General features: G+C 43.6%; 3 protein-coding genes across 11 annotated transcripts in view; all 3 read left to right on the top strand.

Annotated features, from left to right (window-relative positions):
- The window catches only part of LOC125771157 (protein yellow-like), a 486,298-nt gene that overhangs the window by 410,471 nt on the left and 52,627 nt on the right, over nt 1-23,200 (top strand). Inside the window, exon 1 of one of the 5 annotated variants that reach the window (XM_049441537.1) lies at nt 1,057-1,060. The exons of the other annotated variants lie outside the window; for them this stretch is intronic. The gene's annotated coding sequence lies outside the window, so the exon portion shown is untranslated. Of the gene's footprint in view, nt 1-1,056; nt 1,061-23,200 lie in introns of those variants that run through there. 5 annotated transcript variants of the gene reach the window in all.
- Nucleotides 107-21,706, top strand: LOC125771131 (neurexin-4). Of its 5 annotated transcripts, XM_049441467.1 has the most exons (11): nt 112-229; nt 471-788; nt 5,596-5,715; nt 14,684-14,880; nt 16,700-16,841; nt 16,910-17,280; nt 17,355-17,875; nt 18,016-18,060; nt 18,261-19,810; nt 19,887-20,546; nt 20,626-21,706. In XM_049441467.1, exons 2-11 carry the CDS (start codon nt 710-712, stop codon nt 20,814-20,816), a joined length of 3,876 nt encoding a protein of 1,291 aa, XP_049297424.1. In that variant the 5' UTR covers nt 112-229; nt 471-709; the 3' UTR covers nt 20,817-21,706. The 5 variants fall into 5 exon arrangements, with proteins under 5 accessions (XP_049297423.1, XP_049297426.1, XP_049297425.1 ...); XM_049441466.1 differs by lacking the exon at nt 14,684-14,880 and adding an exon at nt 15,878-16,074 and having other exon boundaries at nt 107-788; XM_049441469.1 differs by lacking the exons at nt 14,684-14,880; nt 18,016-18,060 and adding an exon at nt 15,878-16,074 and having other exon boundaries at nt 109-788.
- On the top strand, nt 9,360-12,157 carry LOC125771179 (L-aminoadipate-semialdehyde dehydrogenase-phosphopantetheinyl transferase). Its single transcript, XM_049441569.1, has one exon. The coding sequence runs from the start codon at nt 11,258-11,260 to the stop codon at nt 12,146-12,148; it is 891 nt and encodes a 296-aa protein (XP_049297526.1). The 5' UTR covers nt 9,360-11,257; the 3' UTR covers nt 12,149-12,157.

Raw genomic sequence — 23,200 nt, 5'->3', positions numbered from 1 at the left:
ACTGTGTGATGGACAGTGGGATACTGTCAAACAACTGTCAAACAGGCGCGTCACTGCAACGTACCATATGAAGGGTGCGTGTAGTGAGCACAACACAACTTCAGCATTCCTTGCTTACTCTTCGAGGCGTGCGGACGTACGTTTCTCGTGCTCTCGCGTGTAGCTGTGTGCTGCAGTTGTGTAGTGTTTGTTCAAAGTAACAGCAGCAGCAAGTGTTGGTCCTGTTAAGGTGTGCACACTAAAAGAAACGACAGAATAATAGAAATAAACTACATTCTACGGCGTAAGCAGCGAAAAGTGGTTGTGCGTGTGTATGTGTGTATTTTCACGCCATTGTGCAACATTGCTAACCGCTGTTTTCTCTAAAACCCGTTTCGTTGTGCGTATGGGTGTGAGTTAGTGTGTGTGTGTGTCTGTACAGTTGTTTTAACTTGCATTTTCCATTGTGTACGATTGGCCGGTTTTCATAGAAATACTGTTTTCCTCAAACGAAGCTGCCTTTGCGACACGCGGGAACGCTATTCGTTGTGCGTGTGAGTGAATGTGTAGTTTTTTTTTGGTGACAGTGTGAAGAAGTAGAAGCCATCAAATCGCACCCTTTACAAGCAAGGAAGAAATCGTAGTACGGAGAAATCCATTGTTGGTCCGTAGTGTGGCATTTAACACATTCCTAATGTCTGCGGTCTAGAAAGAAACGGGAACGTAAAAAATGACAAAATCATTAGGCGGATTGCCGCTTCATCGAATTGTCTGGTTACTTTTCGTCACTGCCAGCATAACTTCCGCAGGTAAGCTATTGAAAAACTACTTCACATAAGCTAGTTTTTACTATATATCCGAACCGAGTTTGGGAGTTGGTTCGAGGTACGGTTGTAGTTGTGTTGGTTCGAGGCGCTATCCACCTATTCACCTGACAGAATACCGCGTCTATTTCGTTACGTCGCTTGCCCATCGGCACCCATACTCTCCGCCAGAGTCCACACTGGTTATTCTGTTGCGCTTTTCAAGAACTCGGCGGCACGCGATGTGTCTTCGCTCGAGTCGATGCGTGTGTGTGTGTGTGCGTGAGGTGAACGTGAACAAAAGTAACGGTCGTCTTGCGCGACCACACCAACACACCACCTTTTCATCGAATGGACACTATTTACAACCTGCCATCTAGTTTCCTCTTTGATCCAAGGAGAAGATCTATCATTCAAAGACGTACAATGTTTGTAAATAATGCACCACACGGTGCAACATCCATTCGGCAATGCAGTTTGGCAAGAGTGCATGCGTTTATCTTATCGCAAACACACACTCCCCAGCAACTGCATTCGCAAGGTGTGCTTGTATTGTTTAAGTTGCGCGCGTGAATCAATGGATGACTCACAACTGTCAACGGAATGCGTCGGACGGGTGGTTGCGTTGTTACGTGTGTGCCGCGATCACCGATCGTAGTAGTCGTCGTGAGGCTTTTATGGGCGTGTATCGCTCACCGTGTTGTTGTGTGAGGTATGCTGTTTTTTTTTCTTGGTCAACAAAACCGACAACAGGTTAATTCAATTGTGGGGCCATCTCATTGAAATTACTTATAGAACAATGCTGGAAAATTGTGAATGATCTAAAGTGCAAACAAATGTTCTATGCAAAGTGGGTGGGAGATCTGTATGGTCACAACAACAACAGCACAAAAACAACAGAACAACTTTGAAATGGAAATGCTTAAAATAGCAGATGAAATATTGTCCCCCGTGTCTGGTGGTCGTGGCTAAAGAGTGGAACATTTTTGTCGCCTAGTTGTAAAATATATCCTCAAGACTTCAGCTCTCATTCCCCTAATGATTCGTTTTGTTCAAAGGTACCAAACATATGCACACACACCCACACAGGAACGGTACGTTCTTAATTGTTTTTAAATGGAAAAGACACTTGTCAGTCTACGAAGTCATACCTTTCTGGTCCCTTTTTCGTACCGCCCGCAACGGATCTGACTCATTCGAACATTGAGTGTTGTTAAATCAACCACCCCATCGAGCCAGACGCACGGTCTCGTAAGCAGAGCACGTGTTGGGATCGACTCTGGACGCTGTTTCCCACCTTGCCCTGAACTGGCAGCGCTGCCCGGATCCCGGAAGAGGCGTCTGGTAGCTGTCAAAACTTACGGATTCGGATGCTGCGCACTGAGGGCCACTGTTGATGGTTCTTCATTCATTTATGTGTGTTGCACCATCATGTTCTTCGCCGAATGGCGCATGTTCCGCAAAGGGGGAACAAGCGAGCAGAACAAATATACCGGCTACAGAATCCGGCCGGCAGCCGGTTTTCCGGTGAAAAGAGCAATGGGAAAACTCCCCCTTTTGCTATCGAGAGATGGTAGTGAAGATGAGTTTTCCTATTTTGCCGGTACGTGGAAAATCAATAAAATATCTTTCGTCGTGTGCACGAATTGCACAAACGGCACTGATATTTCGCCAAAAAAAAGTGAGTGCGTACCGTCACACGGGAATTAATCTGTCGCACGTGTCCCGTGTTGCGATGTTCGAGGTTTTGTTTTTTATTCCCGCATCGGATTCTAAAGTCAGACGGATTTGTATACCTAGTGGCGTCCGAGATAGTCATGCTTGCTTACTGAAATCGGTTGTGTAGCTGTAGGTCGGAAGTTTTCTTTTTGTCTCCTTGTGTTCGTGCATGTCCAAAATCGACGTTTGACACGCGTCTGCAGTGAAAAAGACAACAACAAAAATAAGAAAAAATTCAAGAACTCCGCAATGACGGGAAAACATGATGTTTTGCATTTGTTCTTACAAATGAAACGCATATTAATCACCTTTGCTTTTGGATGTTAGATTCGAGGTGGTTGGTGAGAATTGGAACAGCTGTTTGCTATTTCCAATGGGGATTAATCATCATGTAACGATTTGCCAAAACTGTCAATAGAGATTTATTTTTGATGCGTCAGCAGGCGGCGGTGAAGAACTTTACTCATCAGTAGCTAACTATCGTACTTTGTGGGTTTTTTTTACTACTTTTGCTAACGTCAGTTCTTAAATACTTGTGCGGAAATTTTGTTCTGGAATCCATCCAATTATTGATTTACTTGTTTCCTGTCTGTCTTTTGTGGTAGGGTTCTCTTCTATTGCATCATCTGATGTCGAATAGAATTGCTCCTAATGCAAATTTCTATTTATTGTCACTAAATACAGATCATAAATAGCCGAAAGTTTTTTTATTTCAAAAGCACGCTTCAACTTCAAAGAGTGCAAAGAAGAATGATCACATTTGGTGCAGATCTTGTCAGCAAATAAATGATTTAAGAATTTAAGATTCCAATCAATTTGTCACCTCACAAGCTGCCAATCACATCAGCCGTTACCCTAAATCGATTGCCGATATCCATTGGTTTTGGTGTTGCAGCTTCTCCTACCAAAGACCAGAAGGGATTGAAACTTCCCTCTGGCATTGTGCATGTGTAAACACTCTCGGGACATTCGTTTATTCTGTCAGCCTTAGTTGGTTCCGGTCGCTTGTTGTTCTAAAGCAAACGTTCTGCACCCTTTCAACCCTTGCATGGGACCAGCATTACTGAAACTGCCAAGAATTTGTTCGCAGCCCAAGGTTCTGTGCCCCAGTTTGGACTGCTTGATTTGTTGCTAAATGCCGCAAAACCATACTTTCGTTGTCTCTGGTCATGGTTTTCGTATGCAGTTAAATATTCATTTCGTGCATCGTTTTTCCTGGTACAGACGTTATAGAATTTGTCAAAAAAAAAAAAATGCAGACAAATCTTGAGAAAGAGTGTCTGAAGTGAAGATTTGCTTTAGTGTAAAATTATTGGATCAGTTTCAAAATGCATCGGCGTGACGTGAGTGGGTATTTTTGCAGTACTTTCCAAGAGTCTAGAAGAAAACGATCACTTTGATGGCGATAAAACCACTTCCAGATGGCCATTTCTCTCTCATTACACATTCTCGCCATTGCAGCTCCTGGTATTTAAGAGCAATTTTTTACCATTTCCCTTCAACGACCCTTTTTTTGTACACCAACAGAAGGTAACGGTCGCTTTCGTTCTGTTTGCACTTCTGTGGCCACTAAAAGTAGCCTTGGGATATTACGCATATAAGCGCAGAACTCCACCCCAGGACGGGATTCAATAGACACCTATGTGTATGGTTCTTCAGTTTAGTAATAACCGGTGACCAACAGCATTTCGAGGGGTACCATCCACCCCGTGACGAGAAGCATTGTGATTTATTTGTCATATTTCCCGCAGAGTAGGGCAAAACCATAAGGGTAAAAATGCGTTCGAAGGGGTCTTAGCTATCACCCAATATTCAAGGTGGGGGTTTGGTATTTTAACTGCAAGAAGGAAAGCCCAATTCGCACATTGTCGCACAAGGACGACAAAGAGCTCTGTTAAAGCATCGCAACCCAAAACACTTTACTGGGTAGGAAATGTTCATACTTTCGTGAGTGCTTTATTTTCTCCATTATGCTACGAAATGGGTTGTATTTTGTTTTTACAAGGCTTCAATCGATCCACCGAAAGGGATTGATTTTGTTCTCTTAGAACAAACAACAAAAAAACATCAAACGAGATAACACCCCGAAGCGCCACTTGATGTGTTTTTCCTGCTTTCCTGAACGTTCTTTTCTCAACATCGAAAGGCCTCGCCTTCGTTTTGTGGCAAACTAGTTTTCCTCGATAAACCATCAAAACCTACTTACAACAGCAAAAAGGGAAAAGGGAGAAAAACAATAGCGTAAAATTTATTAACCCCCATTTTCCCCTAATACGCCAAGAGAAACTATCATTCCCTTCGGTTTGTCTATGTCGCGACTCGTCCAAAAAGCAGCCAAGAATGTGCACTGACGCTTCTGCTCTAGTGCGTTTAATAAACTCACTTTACGATTATGATCAAACCGGAAGGAATGATTGAATTTCCCTCCGTCAGTCAGTATCGTTGATCGGGTGGAAAATCTGTTTTTAATTACAACGAAACGAACGACAAGAGATGAGTTCTGGAGAGGCACAAAACGGCGAATTTTACGCTATTTATTATCATCCACAGTTCGATAGTGGTTGTTCGATCTCTTCTATGATCCAATCACGCTAAACCACCAGCACAACGCTACGTGGCACTACGGAAGCGATTAAAAAGGATGTCGGAAATCGCATTATGGCACAGGAAGCTGAGCATCAACCGGGTAAAGGTGGCTTTTGGAAGTTATTGTTTGTCCATTAGCTCGGATGAAGGTTAATGCGTTTGTTTAGGCTAAAGTGATACGTTGGCTATGGTTGGTAAATGAGTGAAAATGCGGGCTTTTGCTGTATTAGCCGAAAAACCTAACTAGAGAAAGTCGAAACGAACATCCATACGGGTGTTGAGTAATTGAAGGATTGAGGATAACAGTGGTCACTAGTTCCGTTTGAACGACCTTTGGTTATCATATATTCCATTTCTTGGCACCAATAGCAGTTCCAACAGCGAGAAAAATCAGAAGACAAAATTACGATCTGATGGTTGCCAATTCCGCACAATTTCGCAACTTCGGAAGAGAACTTCATACATATTTCCAACGTCTCTGACATTTGTGTTCATTTCTTCTTTTCAGAATATTATCAAAAAGAGTCCTATTCCGAGTATGACTGCAACGAACCTCTGCTAGAGCACGCCGTCCTATCGGCTACTTCCCAGCTGCGTGAACGAGGCCCGGAAAATGCCCGTTTAAACGGTAAGTACATGATGATTGGTGTTGAATACCCTTCAAGCCTGGCCGATCAAAGATCTGGCCTGGTTGCTGTCAATCCATCGATGATGTTTCCATCGTCACTCCACTGTGAGGAAACCTGATTAAAATCATGCACCTGTTTCAGTCCACTTTGAAGGTTCCTCATGTCTTCCTGAAGTTCCATACATACATATACAATATTCAAGATCTTTCTAACGTCATTTTTCACTTTATCTAATTCGCACGTCTTTCCTCGATCGGTTTTCAAATAGAAATGATAATGTCGTTGCCTTGATATTATTTTCTCACTGATTACTCGTGATTTTCAGAACCGGAATTCGGAACTATAACGTCTTGTGTATCTTCCATACGGGGGGCATATTTTTTTACACATTCCCAATTCCATCCAGTGTATTGCATATTCGTTGATGATTTATGTGCTGTGTTTGCTTTTGTGAAGTTTTATTTCGATTTTCCCTCCGCTCCCCACGCATCCCCTCCCTCTTCCTTTTCTTCCATTTTTCCTTCTTCCGAGTGTACTTTTTCTCAAATGTGTTCATGTGTGTGTGTGTGTGTGTGTGTGTGTATGGCAGTGTTTGCGTGTTGTGTTTTTGTTTGCATTTTCCGTGTGTTTCTTGTAAAATTTGCCACTGTTTTATTTCTGCTCCCTTCCCTTTTTTCCTCCCTATCCTCTTCCGGTGTGGTGTTTTTGTTTGGAAATATTTATGTGACGTGCACTAAACACGCAGAGGAATAGGTGGTGAAAAAAAAACGCCACAACCTCATATGCATTACTGTGAGGTCGTCCTTGGCAGTCAGTGAGTTTTGAATCTTATCGTAATTTATTTTTAAACCCTCTGAAAATGAGTTAAATGCCGTTTTCATTTTGCTTCCAACGGTCGCTCAATGCGTAAAACTTGACCTCCTCTTTCCGGCAAATTACTTTTTATTGCCATTTCATCGCTCTTCTCGCGTCGCGTCGTTAAAAGTATTGAACATCGTACAACTTTGCTTGTACGGTGCCTCTCCCATATGGTCCATCTTTTTTGGTGGTGTAAATTTGTTGGAAAACAAATAAAATTGTACTGGGATATAAGGAGTAGTAATCAGCAACATTAGTGTCACCATTTCACGTATCTTCTGCTCATGTTGTGATCGGATTTTTTTTGTTTGAAGTAACCTATCTGTGAACTAAAGTTGTGCATTTCTAAACCACCATATGGTTGTGCGGAGGTGCGTTTTTCTCCAGTTTTTTATGGCTGATTGAAAATGGTAACTACCGTTGCACAGCTGGATAGTTCCCCGTTGCTTCGTACGGCGTACTTTGGGGTGTAGTTGCAAATGCAATTGCACAACCCATGCAGCTCATTATCGCCCACATCATCAAGAGCGCAGTCTGTTGTTGATCCGGTTTTTAGTTCCGCTGCAATGACCGCCAGACAAACTATTGGTTACCGTTTCTCACTTTCCATGGGGTTATAATTATTGGACACAATGGCGACGCTCTGGAGTGACGTGAGGGATACGTACGTTGGCATACTACGTCAATGATTGGATGTGTCACCGTGGTTCATCATCGCGTCACTGCTTTGCAACATGAACATGAAGGACAGGGAATAAAACTCATAACTGACGTTGACTCTCACGTAGGGGAAACTGTGTTCCAACCGGTGCGAATATGTAGCTGCAGAAAAGTGCAGGAAAAACAGACACGACGAGATGTGTCCGATCCGTTTGAAACGAGAGCTGTTTGGGAGAGAAAGATGTAACGTACGTACTGTACATACGTTCCAAATTTTTACGTCCATATGCTAATGAGACTCTGGTTTTTTGTTGTTGTTGTTGCGAGTTCTACACGACGAGACGAGTTGTGTTGGAAACGCTTCACTCGACAGATCTTGATTAGATAATCTAATTGCCCTCAACGGGGAATAGAAAGGAAGGAAAGAGTATCTACTTTGTTAGGGTGGAATTGAGAGATCTATTCTAAATATGAAATTGTATTTTAAGTGGCTTCAATCTGTTTAGTAGGTTATCCAATATCCGTTAAAGTAAATATCTTTGAAGATGTAGCGTTTTGGGCAATTATGCTTACACTCATGAGCCGTGGTGAGTCGAGTTGCAAAAGGAGCAAATACGTGAGTTGAAACGAAAATGTGCGGAAAAAATGTTTTTTTTATTATTTTTTATTCTTTTCTCAATTTACAGCATTATTTGAGTGAAAAGAAACTTATTGTAACAATTTCGCATGAAAATGAAACAATTTTTTAAATTTTGCTAATTTGCTCAAAAAAATGGCAAGGGGTACCCCTTATGAAATTTTCGAGTTGAAAATATTTTTTTTTATTTTTTTGTTATTTTTTATTCTTTTCTTCTTGTAAAACATTATTTGAGTGAAAAGATACTTATTGCAACTAATTCGCATTAAAATATATCAATTTTTTACATTTTGCGAAATTACTCAAAAAATGGTATGGAATTTGGTTCCTCGAATAACTTCTGGCACAGACATCTGAGGGCATGGCCGTCCACGAAGAAAATGTAGCCATTGATGTCATCTATCGACCACAGGCAAAGATTGGAGATCCGTTTGATACCGACCGAGTTATAGGCAAAATTTGGTGCGAAAATGAGCCTTAGTGGATTGACAAATTTATAGATTTTTTTGGATTATTTTAATTTTTTGTATGCTTTTTTTAATTTAAAGCATTATTTGAGTGAAAAGAAACTTATTGTAACAATTTCGCATGAAAATGAAACAAATTTCTAAATTTTGCTAATTTGCTCAAAAAAATGGCAAGGGGTACCCCTTATGAAATTTTCGAGTTGAAAATATTTTTTTTATTTTTTTGTTATTTTTTATTCTTTTTTTCTTTTAAAACATTATTTGAGTGAAAAGAAACTTATTGTAACAATTTCGCATTAAAATATATCAATTTTTTACATTTTGCTAAATTACTCAAAAAATGGTATGGAATTTGGTTCCTCGAATAACTGCTGGCACAGACATCTGAGGGCATGGCCGTCCAAGAAGAAAATGTAGCCATTGGTGCCATCTAGCGACCACAGGCAAAGATTGGCGATCCGTTGGATACCGACCGAGTTATAGACAAAACTTGGTGCAAAAATGAGGAAAATTTTACATTTTCTCAAACAGGGTATGGAAATTGGTTCCTCGAATAACTCCTGCCAGAGACATCCGAGGGCATGGCCGTCAAAGAAGAAAATGTAGCCATTGATGCCATCTAGCGTCCACGGGCAAAGATTGGCGATCCGTTGGATACCAACCGAGTTATAGGCAAAACTTGGTGCAAAAATGAGCCTTGGAGATTGGTAAATGTATAGATTTTTTTGATTTTTTTAATTTTTTGTATGCTTTTTTTAATTTAAAGCATTATTTGAGTGAAAAGAAACTTATTGTAACAATTTCGCATGAAAATAAAACAATTTTTTAAATTTTGCTAATTTGCTCAAAAAAATGGCAAGGGGTACCCCTTATGAAATTTTCGAGTTGAAAATATTTTTTTAATTTTTTTCTTATTTTTTATGCTTTTTCTAATTTAAAGCATTATTTGAGTGAAATGAAACTTATTGCAACAAATTCGCAATAAAATATATCAATTTTTAAATTTTAGCGAAATTACTCAAAAAAAAAAGTAAGGCTATAGCCTTAGGAGATTTATGGCTGGTGTTTTTTATTGCTCCGAAATAAGTCGTTAAACGAGCTGACTCCTAATAACGACTCATTCACTCTGAATTGACTCACTAAAAAGAGTGTTGTTATTCTCATCGCTAAAAGGGATGTCTATTTAATGATAAATATCTCATACTAGCCGCGATAGTCAGCCTGCCCGCGGAATGAAGTTCTCAGGGTTCATGTGACAAACCGGCAAACAAAAATAGAACCACCATCCTACGAATATGCACCATTGCTCGGTTCGGATGTAACATTAGTCGTGCTTTTGCTTCTAACCCGCTTCGGGTCGTTTACCACTGTTTACCCAAAAGGAAACCTTAGGAAACGACCGAATTTTACTACTAAACCGAGTAAGTGGGTTAGAGTGGAGCGCGTGTTACAATTGACAAAACATCGCTACCAATCGCGTTGGCGGGGTGTGGTTTTACCCTTAAATTAGCACAATTTTCCACCGAACGAACAACAAACCTCGTACGGTTCGATGTGTCCAGGTAAGGCGCCTCTACTGAGCGTGCAAGACACAGGTTATTATGTAAATTTGTCTTAAATGTGATACACACAGTGAGTCATATTTGATGGAAAAGTTTCTTTTTCTTCCTGCTCGCGTACGCGAACACGCGTTCCGTGAATGACTCTGTGTACTCACTCGGCAAGGATGGTCTCGCGTACAGTTGTATCCTGCGTAAACATGTCCTCCTTCCCTTCTGGATGGCCATTTTTACGGCTGAACGGTCGAGGTGGTTTGGGGCTGGGATGAAACTGATACATCAGCTACGGACGATGAAAGTCACAGCCATGTTCGACGTTATGCTCGTGCCGTCATTATACCCTGATTGCGGCCTAGTCAAGTGTATCTATTTCTACGCCATATCCTACGACTCCTCGCAAGCAAGAGGTGGAGTAGTTCAGCTTGTGTAGGTGAATTAATTAACAAAAGACACCCCCACCGATAATGTGTGACAGTTTAGCGCGGGGCTGAAAACAAACCCCGGTCGTCGTGCTATCCTTAAATCTTCTCATCAGATTAAGGTCAGGTCAGGCTTGCAATGGCTTTAAGATGTTACTTCAATTTAGCCTAAAACATTTGAAAAAAAAGCGCTTCAGAAAACTGCAGCACAAATAGGGGTCAAGGGGTGATAATGTTTGGGAGTTTGTTTTGTGCCTACGACATGCTGTTGCTACCCTTATATGTGTCTAAACGCGTGTATGCGCTTTTGTGGCTTGACCACGCGTATTACATGAGCTTTAATTATTATCAACGAAGGGTGTAAAAAACACGCGTAAATAACGGTTATATATGCCGAATCATGTGTGGAGTCCCCTTTTTAAAATACTGGTTCCAGATTCAACACTGTACGGCACCAGAATATATGTTCCGCACTGTACCCACAACGAGAGTGTTGGTGCTAGAACGCTACAAATAGTACGAATTTATTGTTAAATATTCGACAGTTTTGTTTTTTTGGGTAAATTTACAATGTAGCGATTGTAAAAATATTTTAAATTGAAATATTTAACGCAATGAAAAGATTTGGGGCGAAATCGGGCGAAACTGGGCGAAATTGTTGGCATAAACTCTGAACGAAGCAAACGTCAAACGTGCCCGACACTTAACGAAAGGAAATATAGAAAAATAAACAAAAACAACACGTTCCTGGCTGAGTTTTGTTGATAGAAAATATGCTGTAAACAGATAAAAAAGTGCTGACCGGAGGAGGCAAACGATGCTGACCGTCGGAAGCTGCGTGTAGGAATCTGAATATTTGTGCATCCGAGAATCTCTTGCAACGTGTGTGCGTGTTAGTGAGGCGCTTGTACTCGGTGTGTCATCCATACGTCTCCGCCAGTATGTCGCTACGGAATGGGGGTCACGTTCGCTGGGCATTTGACCTCGCTGGCTGGCGACCTAGTTTGGCGGATCTGCTGCTAGCGACGTCCTGCATACAACCCGAGGAAAAGAACACCTTGCAGCGGTTCGTGTTTCGTGACGATTTCAATGCATCCCTCATCGGGCGTTTGATGATGCGTCGGTTCGTCCAGCTGGCCACGGATCTGGCGTACGACGAGATCAAGTTTGAGCGCGATTCGAAAGGCAAACCGTTCCTAAAGAACGAGGGCGTGGCGGTGGATTTCAACGTATCGCATCAGGGTCGGTACGCCGTACTGGCCGGTATGGCAACCAGTGTGAAGTCGAACGTTACGTGCACTGGCGACACACCCATCCCCAAGATAGGGGTCGATGTTATGAAGATCGAGTACGGTGGCGGCAAACCGTTGGACGAGTTTTTCCGCCTGATGACGCGCAACTTTTCCGATGACGAGTGGCGATACATACGCGGACGTACCGATGATAATGCACAGCTGGAAGCGTTCATGCGTAACTGGTGCCTGAAGGAGAGCTACGTGAAGAATGTTGGTGTGGGCATTACGGTCGATCTGAGGAAGATTAGCTTCCGGATACAGTCAGAGGTGTTGGCGCGGGATCGAGTCGTATGTGATACGACACTGCGCGTCAATTCGGAACCGATGGGTAATTGGCGCTTCGAGGAGTCGCTGATCGATCGGGATCATTGTGTTGCGGTATCGCTGGAAAATGTCCCCACGCAGCAAGATCTGAGCGGTAACTGTTTCGAACTGATCGATTTTAAAGCACTAGTCGAAGGTCACAGGCCGCTGCTGGCAATTGATGAGAATTATTGCGAGGGTATTATAAGCAAGGAGTATAAGAAATCAAAGTAGAAAAAAATTTGTTGAGATTTTATTCACAAAAAAATAGCTGGTGATGGAAGAAAAGGGTACGAAAAGGTATTTAGTCGATAGGTATATACACGTGAGCCAAAATTTAACATTTGTACGGCCATTGGCTGCTAGCCATTTACATAAGGAAATTTATTTTTGATGATAAAATACAAGAATTTAGGCTATAAGAAGGTAAACGAACTTTCCCGCCTTGACAACAAGCCTGACCCAGAAAGAAATGTTCATCGTCGTCGTCGTATAGTTCTATTCGTTCGAATTACATCAAATAGAAAAATGCAAAACTAATGCGAGAAAGGAAGGACTGTTCTGGGGGGAGGTAAAAAAACGGAGTTCTGGCAATAAATTGTACCAGTCTGACAGTAACATCACGCGAGGATAGAAACGAAAGCCTAAAGTAGCCAAAGTTTTCGCCGCATTGGATCGCAACTTCAAGATATCAGCACCACTAGGGACACTGGTGGTGCTTTATCTTTGTCTAGAGTAAGGAATTCCGTTTGTTTAGCCACAGGCTCTGTTGGATCCATAATAGATTTGCGCACCTTTCGCATGACAACCAAACTCAATCATGTGGCGATGGTGGCTTTATGACATGCTGTCGTCGTCCGCTGTCTGTTTTGGTGGTTACGCTTCAACTCCTCCAAACAAGAAGCGACCCATCCGATGGAGAAAAAAGGAAACGTTTAAATGTTTGCTAAACGCTCATACTGCTGTAGGCAAACCGTTAATTCGGTACGTCACGCAATTGGGTTTTCGTTGGTGGTGAGTTGGTAGTTTGATAGAAAAATCGTTCCGTAAAGCGCGCACATTATTTGCGTGAAGTTTGCACAGGTTCCACAATTATTCTTTCTTTTTGTGGCAGGTGGCAAGATCTCTATCTTCCCCCCATTCGCAGCACACAGCAAGCTTTGCCCAGCCTGGGAAATGAGCTGCTGATGTGCATTTGAATAGAGCGAAAAGAATGTGGAACACCGTATTTGGTTCTTATCAGGTGAGAACGATCGCGTATGGTATGCAATGTGTGGTGCCTTACATGACTCTTTAAATGCGGGCGAGAAACAAACTCATTCTACAAAACTGCTCGAATTGTTGGGCACAAAATAAAGGTAAACCCCTGCACAACGGCCATCTGGCAGTTTGCCACCCGTTGGTGTTGGGAGGTCATCCGAAGCGACATCTTCAGTCGGATGGCGCCTATTGATTATTCTCGCCGTGTATATGTACGTTGGTGCAGCTGTTTCCAATCAAGTTCGTCCTTTAAATATGCACACCCAGTTTGAAGTATCGTCTCTTGAAGTCCATCATTGAACACCCGGGCATTTATTCGATGAGGCGTGACAAGGGCCGGCCAAAGTTTATATTTCAGACCCGGAAAACGGGTTTAAATTAGAAAAAAAAATTGAATTGGTTCCCTCAGAGCGTATTTTATTAGAAACAATTTATAGACGAAAAAAGGGGTCCGTGCGAATCGTTTATCGAGGAACATAAATTAATGCTCGTTCACGGTGCGCTTTAATAATGATCTTTTTATCACGATGGAACTCCGTAAACGTCACACTGTGTGGATTATTATTCATGCCCTTTCCCTTTCAAACCCAACCAGTTTCCCTTGCTGCTTTGCTGGAAAATTGTTTCCAAACGTTGTTGACGCCACAAATGCCACAAATTATGTTTTGCTTCCGAAGTTTTGCCTCGGAATTAGTTTCTGTAACGGTTGAGTGCACTTATGTTTCAATTTACACCGTACAGAACCCTTCTACGAGACACTGCTCCGATATCGATACCTGATAGGCTTTTGAAGAGTTTTTGGAGGTTTGTTTTCTTCCCTAAAATGAGCTGAATTTTATTACACCTCTTTTTCCTCTCTGTTTTTTTTGGGTGAGGAAAAACGCAGAAAGAAGGGACCTTTGGAAGAGGTGAGCTGTCGCATGTCGTCAGTACCGAAGGGTCCTTTAAAGGGGTAGGACAGCTTACCATTGATGATCGGCTCCAGGGAAGAGGTTCCTTCTTGCAGCGGACATGCACATCGGGAGCGTTTGCTTTATTACGGATGGTTTATTGTTATTGCATCATAAAGGAAAGAAAGGTCCTTTGCGAGTGCTCCACCCTTAAAGGTATTGTATTCTTCGATGCCGAGTCGACCAAAAAAATGTGTAGGGAGTTTGGTTTGGAGAAACAAATCAATCTTCAAAAAGCAGGGGAACGAAATTCAATACTTCTGTCGACCGCAAGTTTACCGTGTCGGTTTCTACTGCCGCTTGTATTTTTTTCATTTTAGAAGTACTTCTCTTTTAGCGTGAGAAAGCGTGAACACGTCTGAAGTTTTGCAGAACCTGTAAAAGTTAATTCGCCTAAAAAAATCTTTCCTAAATCCATGACTTCTTCGTTCGCTCGTTGTTCACCGCATGCCCTTCATCTCTTTCTTACCATCCATATCTGCCCGTTTTTGGCATTTGTGTCCGTGTCCCGTACTAAAACCCCTCTTTGCTCCACTGTATCCATGAAATCACTTTAAAGGTGGCTACTCCTGGACCGCCCAGCAGTCCGACTTCGACCAGCAGTTCATTATCGATCTGGGTGACGTACGCAACATAACCCGCATCGAAACGCAGGGCCGACCGCACAGCAACGAGTATCTGACCGAGTACAGCATCAGCTATGGTTTCAACGGGCTCGACTACATCGACTATCGGGAGCCGGGTGGCAACACCAAGGTAACACCAGCCAACCCGTCCCAAAACACCGTGGCAGAATGGGCGAAGAACAGACGCGTGAAAGAGAGAAGAGAGATGTTGCAAGAGACAGAGTGTGATTGCATCCCACAGTGACGTGTGTCCCCCCAGTGGAACCCATCTAATCCATCTCCATCTAATGCTTAATTCACATCGGCACGGGTTTTTTTCATGGGCAATTGGGTGTTCTTCTTGGTAGCCTTGTCTTGTGCGTGGTGGTGTGTTCTATGTCGCTGAGATTTGCGTAGACTTTTCTAACCCATTCTTTAAATTATAATCATACTTCCGGCTGCTCATTTCCGGGCCACGTTTTTCGCAAGCCTTCAGTGGCAAACATACTCATTCTTCACACGCTAAACGCTTATTTATTCTACTCTGCCTATTCTACTTCTATCTCTACTGGTGTTGGGTCACAGGATAGTTTATTTCGCTGTTTGGTGATAGATGTTTTCCGTGTTGGTTGTGCAAGTTTTTGTGTGCTTGTAACGGTGTAATGGATGATTGAATTTGAATTTGACACTAAACACTGCATTCTTACTTTCAGATAAATATTAAACAGCAAAACAAATACAATACGAAAACTGTTTGAACTAATTGGATAACATTTTTCTTTTACATCTCTTACACTGCTGCGTCATTTTGCGAATGGGAATGTGGCAAATGATGATCTCTCCCGGGGGGTTTTCGGTGCATCGACATATAACACTGGAATGCAAATATGGACGCTGCGGGGGACCCCTACACCTTCTCATCGACTTCATCAACACTTGCAACTGGATAAATCTAATTGCGCCACAACTAACACCTACCTTCTACTACCGTAACGGTGTGGTGTGGTGCTTGCTTAACCACATTACCAAAAAAAAACACGCACTCTAACCACAAACTGCAATCCACTTGTTGGGGATTTTGTTGTCGTTGTTGTTGTTGTTGTTGTTGCATCGATTACTAATTCTCCCGCGACCCTCGCTGGACACAGGCCGGTCGGCATGGACACCGATCGAGAATACGTACTTCCACTTTCTCACCATCGATATGGGTGAGCGTAAGATGGTCCGTAAGATCGCAACGGCTGGCCGTGCGACAACGAGTGAGTGCGTGACGGAGTACATCGTCCAGTACTCGGACGATGGTGAACTGTGGAAATCCGTCACCGACAGTACTGGAGAGGAACAGGTAAAGTAGATGGGAGAAGATGTTACAGACAAGACAAGGCAGGCAAGTCAGGCAGTACTAGCAGCAGCACTCTCTGGAAGAGCATTGTCCACCAACTGTGCTGCGTATTCCTTTTTTTGTGTCGTGTATGTCTGTGTTAGTAGAAAAGATGTACCGTCGTTAAATTCAATTATGTCCCTTCCTTTTTGTAACTCCTTGTGGACTAACAGAAGACTAAACTCACCGGACGCCGGGTGATGTAAAGTGGCAGTAGTGCCTTGGCAATTTTGCTTTAGTTTGTTATAGAATTTAATTCTGAAACTAGCCCCCGAACTTGATTAGTGTACTGTAACTAACAGTGGAGATATCAATTTTTGGTAGAATAATCGATAAACCCTTTAACCCACTCAGCATGAGCGGAATGTAGTGCCGTCACTAACATTAGCTGAATGTATTAACCTTAACATCGATGTAACGATCGTATCGTAAATGCTTGATAAGGACACCTTTTCTTTTAATTTTTGTAATCTCCGACACGACTCATTCGCAATATCGCCGTTCAATGTTCTTCGTTCGTTTCCGTGTTGCTCAACGGTCGGAAAAATGGTAATTGTACATTAATACGCTTCTCTTTTCCTCGATCCAGCTATTTAAGGGTAATCGCGACGGTGATTCCGTTCGTATGAACTCATTCGAGGTGCCTATCATTGCGCAGTGGGTGCGTGTTAATCCGACACGCTGGCAGAACCGAATTTCCCTGCGTGCGGAGCTGTACGGTTGTCGCTATGGTAAGTGGTAAAAATCCTTGGAACTTATTCCCCCTTACTAATACGAAGCAAACACCTCTTTATTGCAGAATCGGAAAGCATTTACTTCAACGGAACAGGACTGGTACGGTACGATCTGCTGCGTGATCCGATCGCGGCAACACGTGAATCGATACGGTTCCGGTTCAAAACTGCCCACCCGAATGGGGTGTTGCTGTACTCGCGCGGTACCCAGGGCGATTACTTTGCGCTCCAGATTAAGGACAACCGGATGGTGCTGAATGTGGATTTGGGCGCGAAGATTATGACCTCGCTCTCGGTGGGCAGTCTGCTGGACGATAACATTTGGCACGATGTGGTAATATCGCGCAATCGGCGTGATATCATCTTCAGTGTCGATCGTGTGATCGTGCAGCGGCGCATTAAGGGCGAATTCGACAAGCTTAATTTAAATCGCGAGGTAAGCTCTATGCTCTTGTACTTCGCGAGATGGACATCCGTTTTACACACCATTTTTTTTCATGCAACTTTTAGTTTTATATCGGCGGTGTACCTAACCTTCAGGAAGGGCTTGTCATTCAGCACAACTTTACCGGCTGTATCGAGAATCTGCACTTTAATGCGACGAATTTTATCCGCGAGATGAAAGATGCGTTCTACGATGGTGAACATTTGCGTTACAGAATGACGCACGTTACTTACAACTGTCCGGAGCCACCGATCAATCCGGTTACGTTCCTGACGCGTAGTTCCCACGCGAAACTGAAAGGATACTACAGCTCGAAGCAGTTTAACGTTAGCTTTGCCTTCCGGACGTATGAGGAGAAGGGTCTTATGTTGCATCACGACTTTCTGCAAGGGTCCGTGCAGGTATTCCTGGAGGATGGTAAGGTGAAGGTGCGCCTAAAGGAGGACAACTACGAGCATAACCCGGGCACGATACTGGATAACTATGAGGAACAGTTTAACGATGGCAACTGGCACCATATGATGTTGACGATCAAGAAGAATAGTCTTGTGCTGAGCATCGATGATCGACCAATGGAGACGACCAAGTGAGTGTTTAAATGAAGAAAGGATTCAAGCAGTTTAAGTTGTAGTAGCTTAGTAAGTGCACAGAGAAGCCATCGTTTAGTGTCTGATGAATGGTTATGGTTTGTCCAATAAGAAATGCACACGTTACTATTCCATCTAGGTTGCCGTATGGCGAAAATGAATCAAATAGAACGGACAGTTCCAGGTAACTGCATGTTTATAGGCGTGTTTTACAAGAGTTAGTGTTTTCCACGCGTTATAGCCGTATATGAGCCACAGAAGGGCGAGAATCCTGCGCATATACGGAAGCTGCCTTTTGTTGCAAACTGTGTGCCCCTTTTTTTGTTTTGGGAACGATGTAATAATGTAAAGTTCGTTTGTTTTTTAATTTTACTCCAACAACAGATTGATCGACATAACGACAGGAACGTTGTACTATATCGGCGGCGGAAAGACAAAAGACGGATTCGTTGGCTGTATGCGATCGTTTGCGATCGATGGTAACTACCGCATCCCGACCGACTGGAAGGAGGAAGAGTATTGCTGCAAGGGGGAAATTCTGTTCGATGCCTGCCATATGGTGGATCGGTGCAATCCAAACCCCTGCAAACACAACGGAATCTGTAAGCAAACGTCGATGGAATTTACGTGCGATTGTGCGGGCACGGGTTACGCCGGTGCCGTTTGTCACACGCCAATGAATGCCCTTTCGTGCCAGGCGTTCAAGAACGTGCACGATGTGAAGCAGCGGCAGCGTATCGAGATCGATGTGGATGGTAGTGGACCGCTCGCACCGTTCCCGGTGACGTGTGAATTCTACTCGGATGGACGGGTCGTGACGGTGTTGAGCCACAGCTCGGAGCATACGACGCGTGTGGACGGGTTCGCGGAACCGGGCTCATTCGAGCAGAACATCATCTATGAGGCGGATCTGCCGCAGATAGAGGCGCTGCTGAACCGTTCGTCGGAGTGCTGGCAAACGCTAACGTACGCGTGCCGTTCTTCGCGCCTGTTTAATTCACCTTCGGAGCCGGATAACTTCCGACCGTACGCGTGGTGGGTATCGCGGCACAATCAACCGATGGATTATTGGGCGGGCGGATTGCCCGGTTCGCGCAAATGTCAGTGTGGCGTGGTTGGTAACTGTATCGATCCCACCAAATGGTGCAACTGCGACTCGAACAGTCTCGACTGGCAGGAAGATGGAGGTGATATACGCGAGAAGGAATATTTGCCCGTGCGTGGGCTGCGGTTCGGCGATACGGGAACCCCGGTCGATGAGAAGCTCGGACGGTACACGCTCGGTCCGTTGCGCTGCTCGGGCGACAGTTTGTTTAGCAACGAGGTAACGTTCCGTATTGCGGATGCGACAATCGATTTGCCACCGTTCGATATGGGCCATTCGGGCGATATTTACTTTGAGTTTAAAACAACGATCGAAAATGCGGTACTGTTGCACGCCCGCGGGCCGACCGACTTCATCCGGTTGGATATTGTAGCCGGCACAAAGCTGCTGTTCGAGTATCAGGCCGGTACCGGCACGCAGAAGGTGTACGTGGAGATGAGCAACAAACTGAACGACGATCGATGGCATTCGGTTAGCGTGGAACGGAACCGAAAGGAGGCACGGCTCGTGGTGGATGGTTCGACTAAAGCGGAAGTCCGTGAACCACCGGGCCCGGTTCGTGCACTGCACCTGAACTCTACACTAACGATCGGTGCAAGGTTAGATTACCGCGATGGATATGTCGGTTGTATACGGGCTTTGCTGTTGAACGGGGAACCTGTCGATCTACGATCGTACGCCGAACGTGGACTGTACGGTGTATCGCCCGGATGCGTTGGAAGGTGCGAATCGAACCCGTGCCTCAATAATGGAACGTGTACCGAACGTTACGATGGATTTTCGTGCGATTGCCGCTGGAGTTCGTTCAAGGGACCGATCTGTGCTGATGGTAGGTGTTATTGCCGCTTTTTAAATGCAATCGGTTACATTAGTTAATAATTTACTTTCGCTCTTTCGATCAACAGAAATCGGCGTAAATATGCGATCATCGTCGATGATTAAGTACGACTTCCAGGGCGCTTTCCGATCGACGCTATCCGAGCACATCCGTGTCGGATTTACCACTACCAACCCGAAGGGCTTCCTGCTCGGATTGTTTTCGAACATTACGCAAGAGTATCTTACGCTCATGGTGTCAAACTCGGGCCATCTGAAGGTGGTGTTTGATTTTGGTTTCGAACGACAGGAGTTGATCTATCCGGTGAAACACTTCGGACTTGGCCAGTATCACGATGTGCGTTTTTCGCGCAAGAACCAAGGTGCGACGGTAGTGCTGTCGGTGGATAATTACGAACCGCAGGAGTATCATTTCGACATCAAGGGTTCGGCGGACGCACAGTTTAACAACGTGGAGTATATGTACATCGGAAAGAATGAATCGATGAAGGACGGTTTTGTGGGATGTATTTCGCGCGTCGAGTTCGACGATATCTATCCGCTGAAGTTCCTGTTCCAGGAGAGTCCGCCCGCTAACGTCCGATCGCTCGGTACACCGTTGACGGAAGACTTTTGTGGCGTGGAGCCGGTAACGCATCCTCCGATTGAGATCGAAACACGACCACCACCACTGATCGATGAGGATAAGCTGCGTGATGCGTATGGGCCTGATACGGCCATCCTTGGAAGTAAGTTTTGTCGGCCCGAAACCCAACCAGTTTACTGTATTTGTAATATCCTATGTTTTTCTGTTTTGTCTTTCTTTAGGTGTGCTGGCTATTATTCTGCTACTGCTTATACTCATGGCGATACTGATCGGACGGTACATGAACCGACACAAGGGCGAATATTTGACCCAGGAGGACAAGGGTGCCGAAGCGGCCCTTGATCCGGACGAGGCGGTTGTACAGTCGACGACGGGCCACCAGGTTACGAAGCGAAAGGAGTTCTTTATCTAGACGCACTCCACGTTCAAACGAATTGCTTTCAATTCCTTCAAGCGCCAGTTCGCCCCGCTGTAAATACTGTTAAAATCGCGTTTCCTGCAAGGACGCCATCGCTGCCTCGGCCAGAATCGACATCATTATCAGCCCTACGCAGAGATCGGACATGCTGGAGGAAGACAGGAGAAGGAGAGGAGGAGGGAGAGGGAGAGAAGAGGTGAAGCAAAACGATTAAAAGAAAACAGAAGGCCATTCCGTGTTCGAATGTTGTACTACGGTTGCATTTCGCTAATCGCGCGCGTTTGTTCACTTTGTTTACGATGCGCATTAAGTTTAAGAAGAAGTTTGTCTTATAATTTGACTCAAGCAGAGACCCGTCCACTAAGGTACTTCGAAACGAAGCAGTAGCATAACAGGAAAAGAAGGAACAAAAACAAATGGTTAATATTGAATGCGGGATGATAGGATTTCTGTAATTGTTTTATTTTGCCTAAAAGTTAAGGTTTTAGTTTTTAGATTTTTTTTACACAAGGAACGATTCGAAATAGAAAGGTACTTGACCAAACGATGGACAGGAGAAAGAAGGTAGAGAAGCTGCGCGCTTAAAAAAGAATTTCATCAACATCGATAGGGCCGATTTTCCATCCCCGGAAGAGTACCGACTGTTTTGTTTTCTTTAAAAATTTCCTTTCATTTAATCCGTCCCTTAGTACTTTTATTTTTGTATTTTTTTTACGCGTAAAGTGAACACTCGAACGACGGCACAAAACACAGACAGAACGCCCGTGAACGTTTCTGTGCAACAAAAAATTAGCTAACTGAACGCGTATCAGCTAGTTGAAAACGAACCAATAAAGAAAGATGAATAGAAAGAGGTTTAAAAATAAAAGAAAAGCAATGCGGAATTTGGAAAGAGTAATAAGTCGTCGAAAGAAATTGTGTTGACAAAAAAAAGTTTCCGAAAAACCCTGCAACCTACTGAGTACCCCTGCTTAACTACAAAAAAAAAATTAAAAATGAAGTATCTGAAAAAAACATGCAACTCACTGAGTAACCCTGCTTAACTACAAAAAAAAATAAAAAAAAGTTTCCGAAAAACCCTGCAACTCACTGAGTACCCCTGCTTAACTACAAAAAAAAATAAAAAATAAAGTATCTGAAAAAACATGCAACTCACTGAGTATCCCTGCTTAACTACAAAAAAAAATAAAATAAAAGTTTCCGAAAAACCCTGCAACTCACTGAGCACCCCTGCTTAACTACAAAAAAAAATAAAAATAAAGTATCCGAAAAACCCTGCAACTCACTGAGTACCCCTGCTAAACTACAAAAAAAATAAAAAAAAAGTTTCCGAAAAACCCTGCAACTCACTGAGTACCCCTGCTTAACTACAAAAAAAATAAAAAAAAAGTTTCCGAAAAACCCTGCAAATCACTGAGTACCCCTGCTTAACTACAAAAAAAATAAAAGTTTCCGAAAAACCCTGCAACTCACTGAGCACCCCTGCTTAACCGTCGCGGTTATGCGTTCGTGCAACCTCCTGACGATCCTGCGACCCTGGTGCAAAAACGAAAAATTTTGATCAAATTTTCAGTTGTCGATTTGTTTGTACTACCTCCTGACGATCCTGCGACCCTGGTGCAACAACGAAAAATTTTGGTCGAATTTTCAGTTCTTGATTCGTTCGCGCTACCTCCTGACGATCCTGCGACCCTGGTGCAAAAACGAAAAATTTTGGTCAAATTTTCAGTTGTCGATTTGTTCGAGCTACCTCCTGACGATCCTGCGACCCTGGTGCAAAAACGAAAAATTTTGGTCAAATTTTCAGTTGTCGATTTGTACGTGCTACCTCCTGACGATCCTGCGACCCTGGTGCAAAAACGAAAATTTTTCGTCGAATTTCAGTTCTCGAATTGTTCGTGCTACCTCCTGACGATCCTGCGACCCTGGTAGCAAAATTGGAAAAATTTTTCGGCAAACCAATCAAAACGAATGAACGAAAAATTTTCGTTTTTGCACCAGGGTCGCAGGATCGTCAGGAGGTAGCACGAACAAATCGACAACTAAAAATTTGACCAAAATTTTTCGTTTTTGCACCAGGGTCGCAGGATCGTCAGGAGGTAGCTCGAACAAATCGACAACTGAAAATTTGACCAAAATTTTTCGTTTTTGCACCAGGGTCGCAGGATCGTCAGGAGGTAGCTCGAACAAATCGACAACTGAAAATTTGACCAAAATTTTTCGTTTTTGCACCAGGGTCGCAGGATCGTCAGGAGGTAGCGCGAACGAATCAAGAACTGAAAATTTGACCAAAATTTTTCGTTTTTGCACCAGGGTCGCAGGATCGTCAGGAGGTAGCACGAACAAATAGACAACTGAAAATTCGACCAAAATTTTTC

This window comes from Anopheles funestus, chromosome 3RL (assembly GCF_943734845.2).
Source record: "Anopheles funestus chromosome 3RL, idAnoFuneDA-416_04, whole genome shotgun sequence".
Classification (NCBI taxonomy): Eukaryota; Metazoa; Arthropoda; class Insecta; order Diptera; family Culicidae; genus Anopheles; species Anopheles funestus.
Note: the sequence above shows the minus strand (reverse complement) of the source record. Positions and strands in the feature narration are given on the sequence as shown.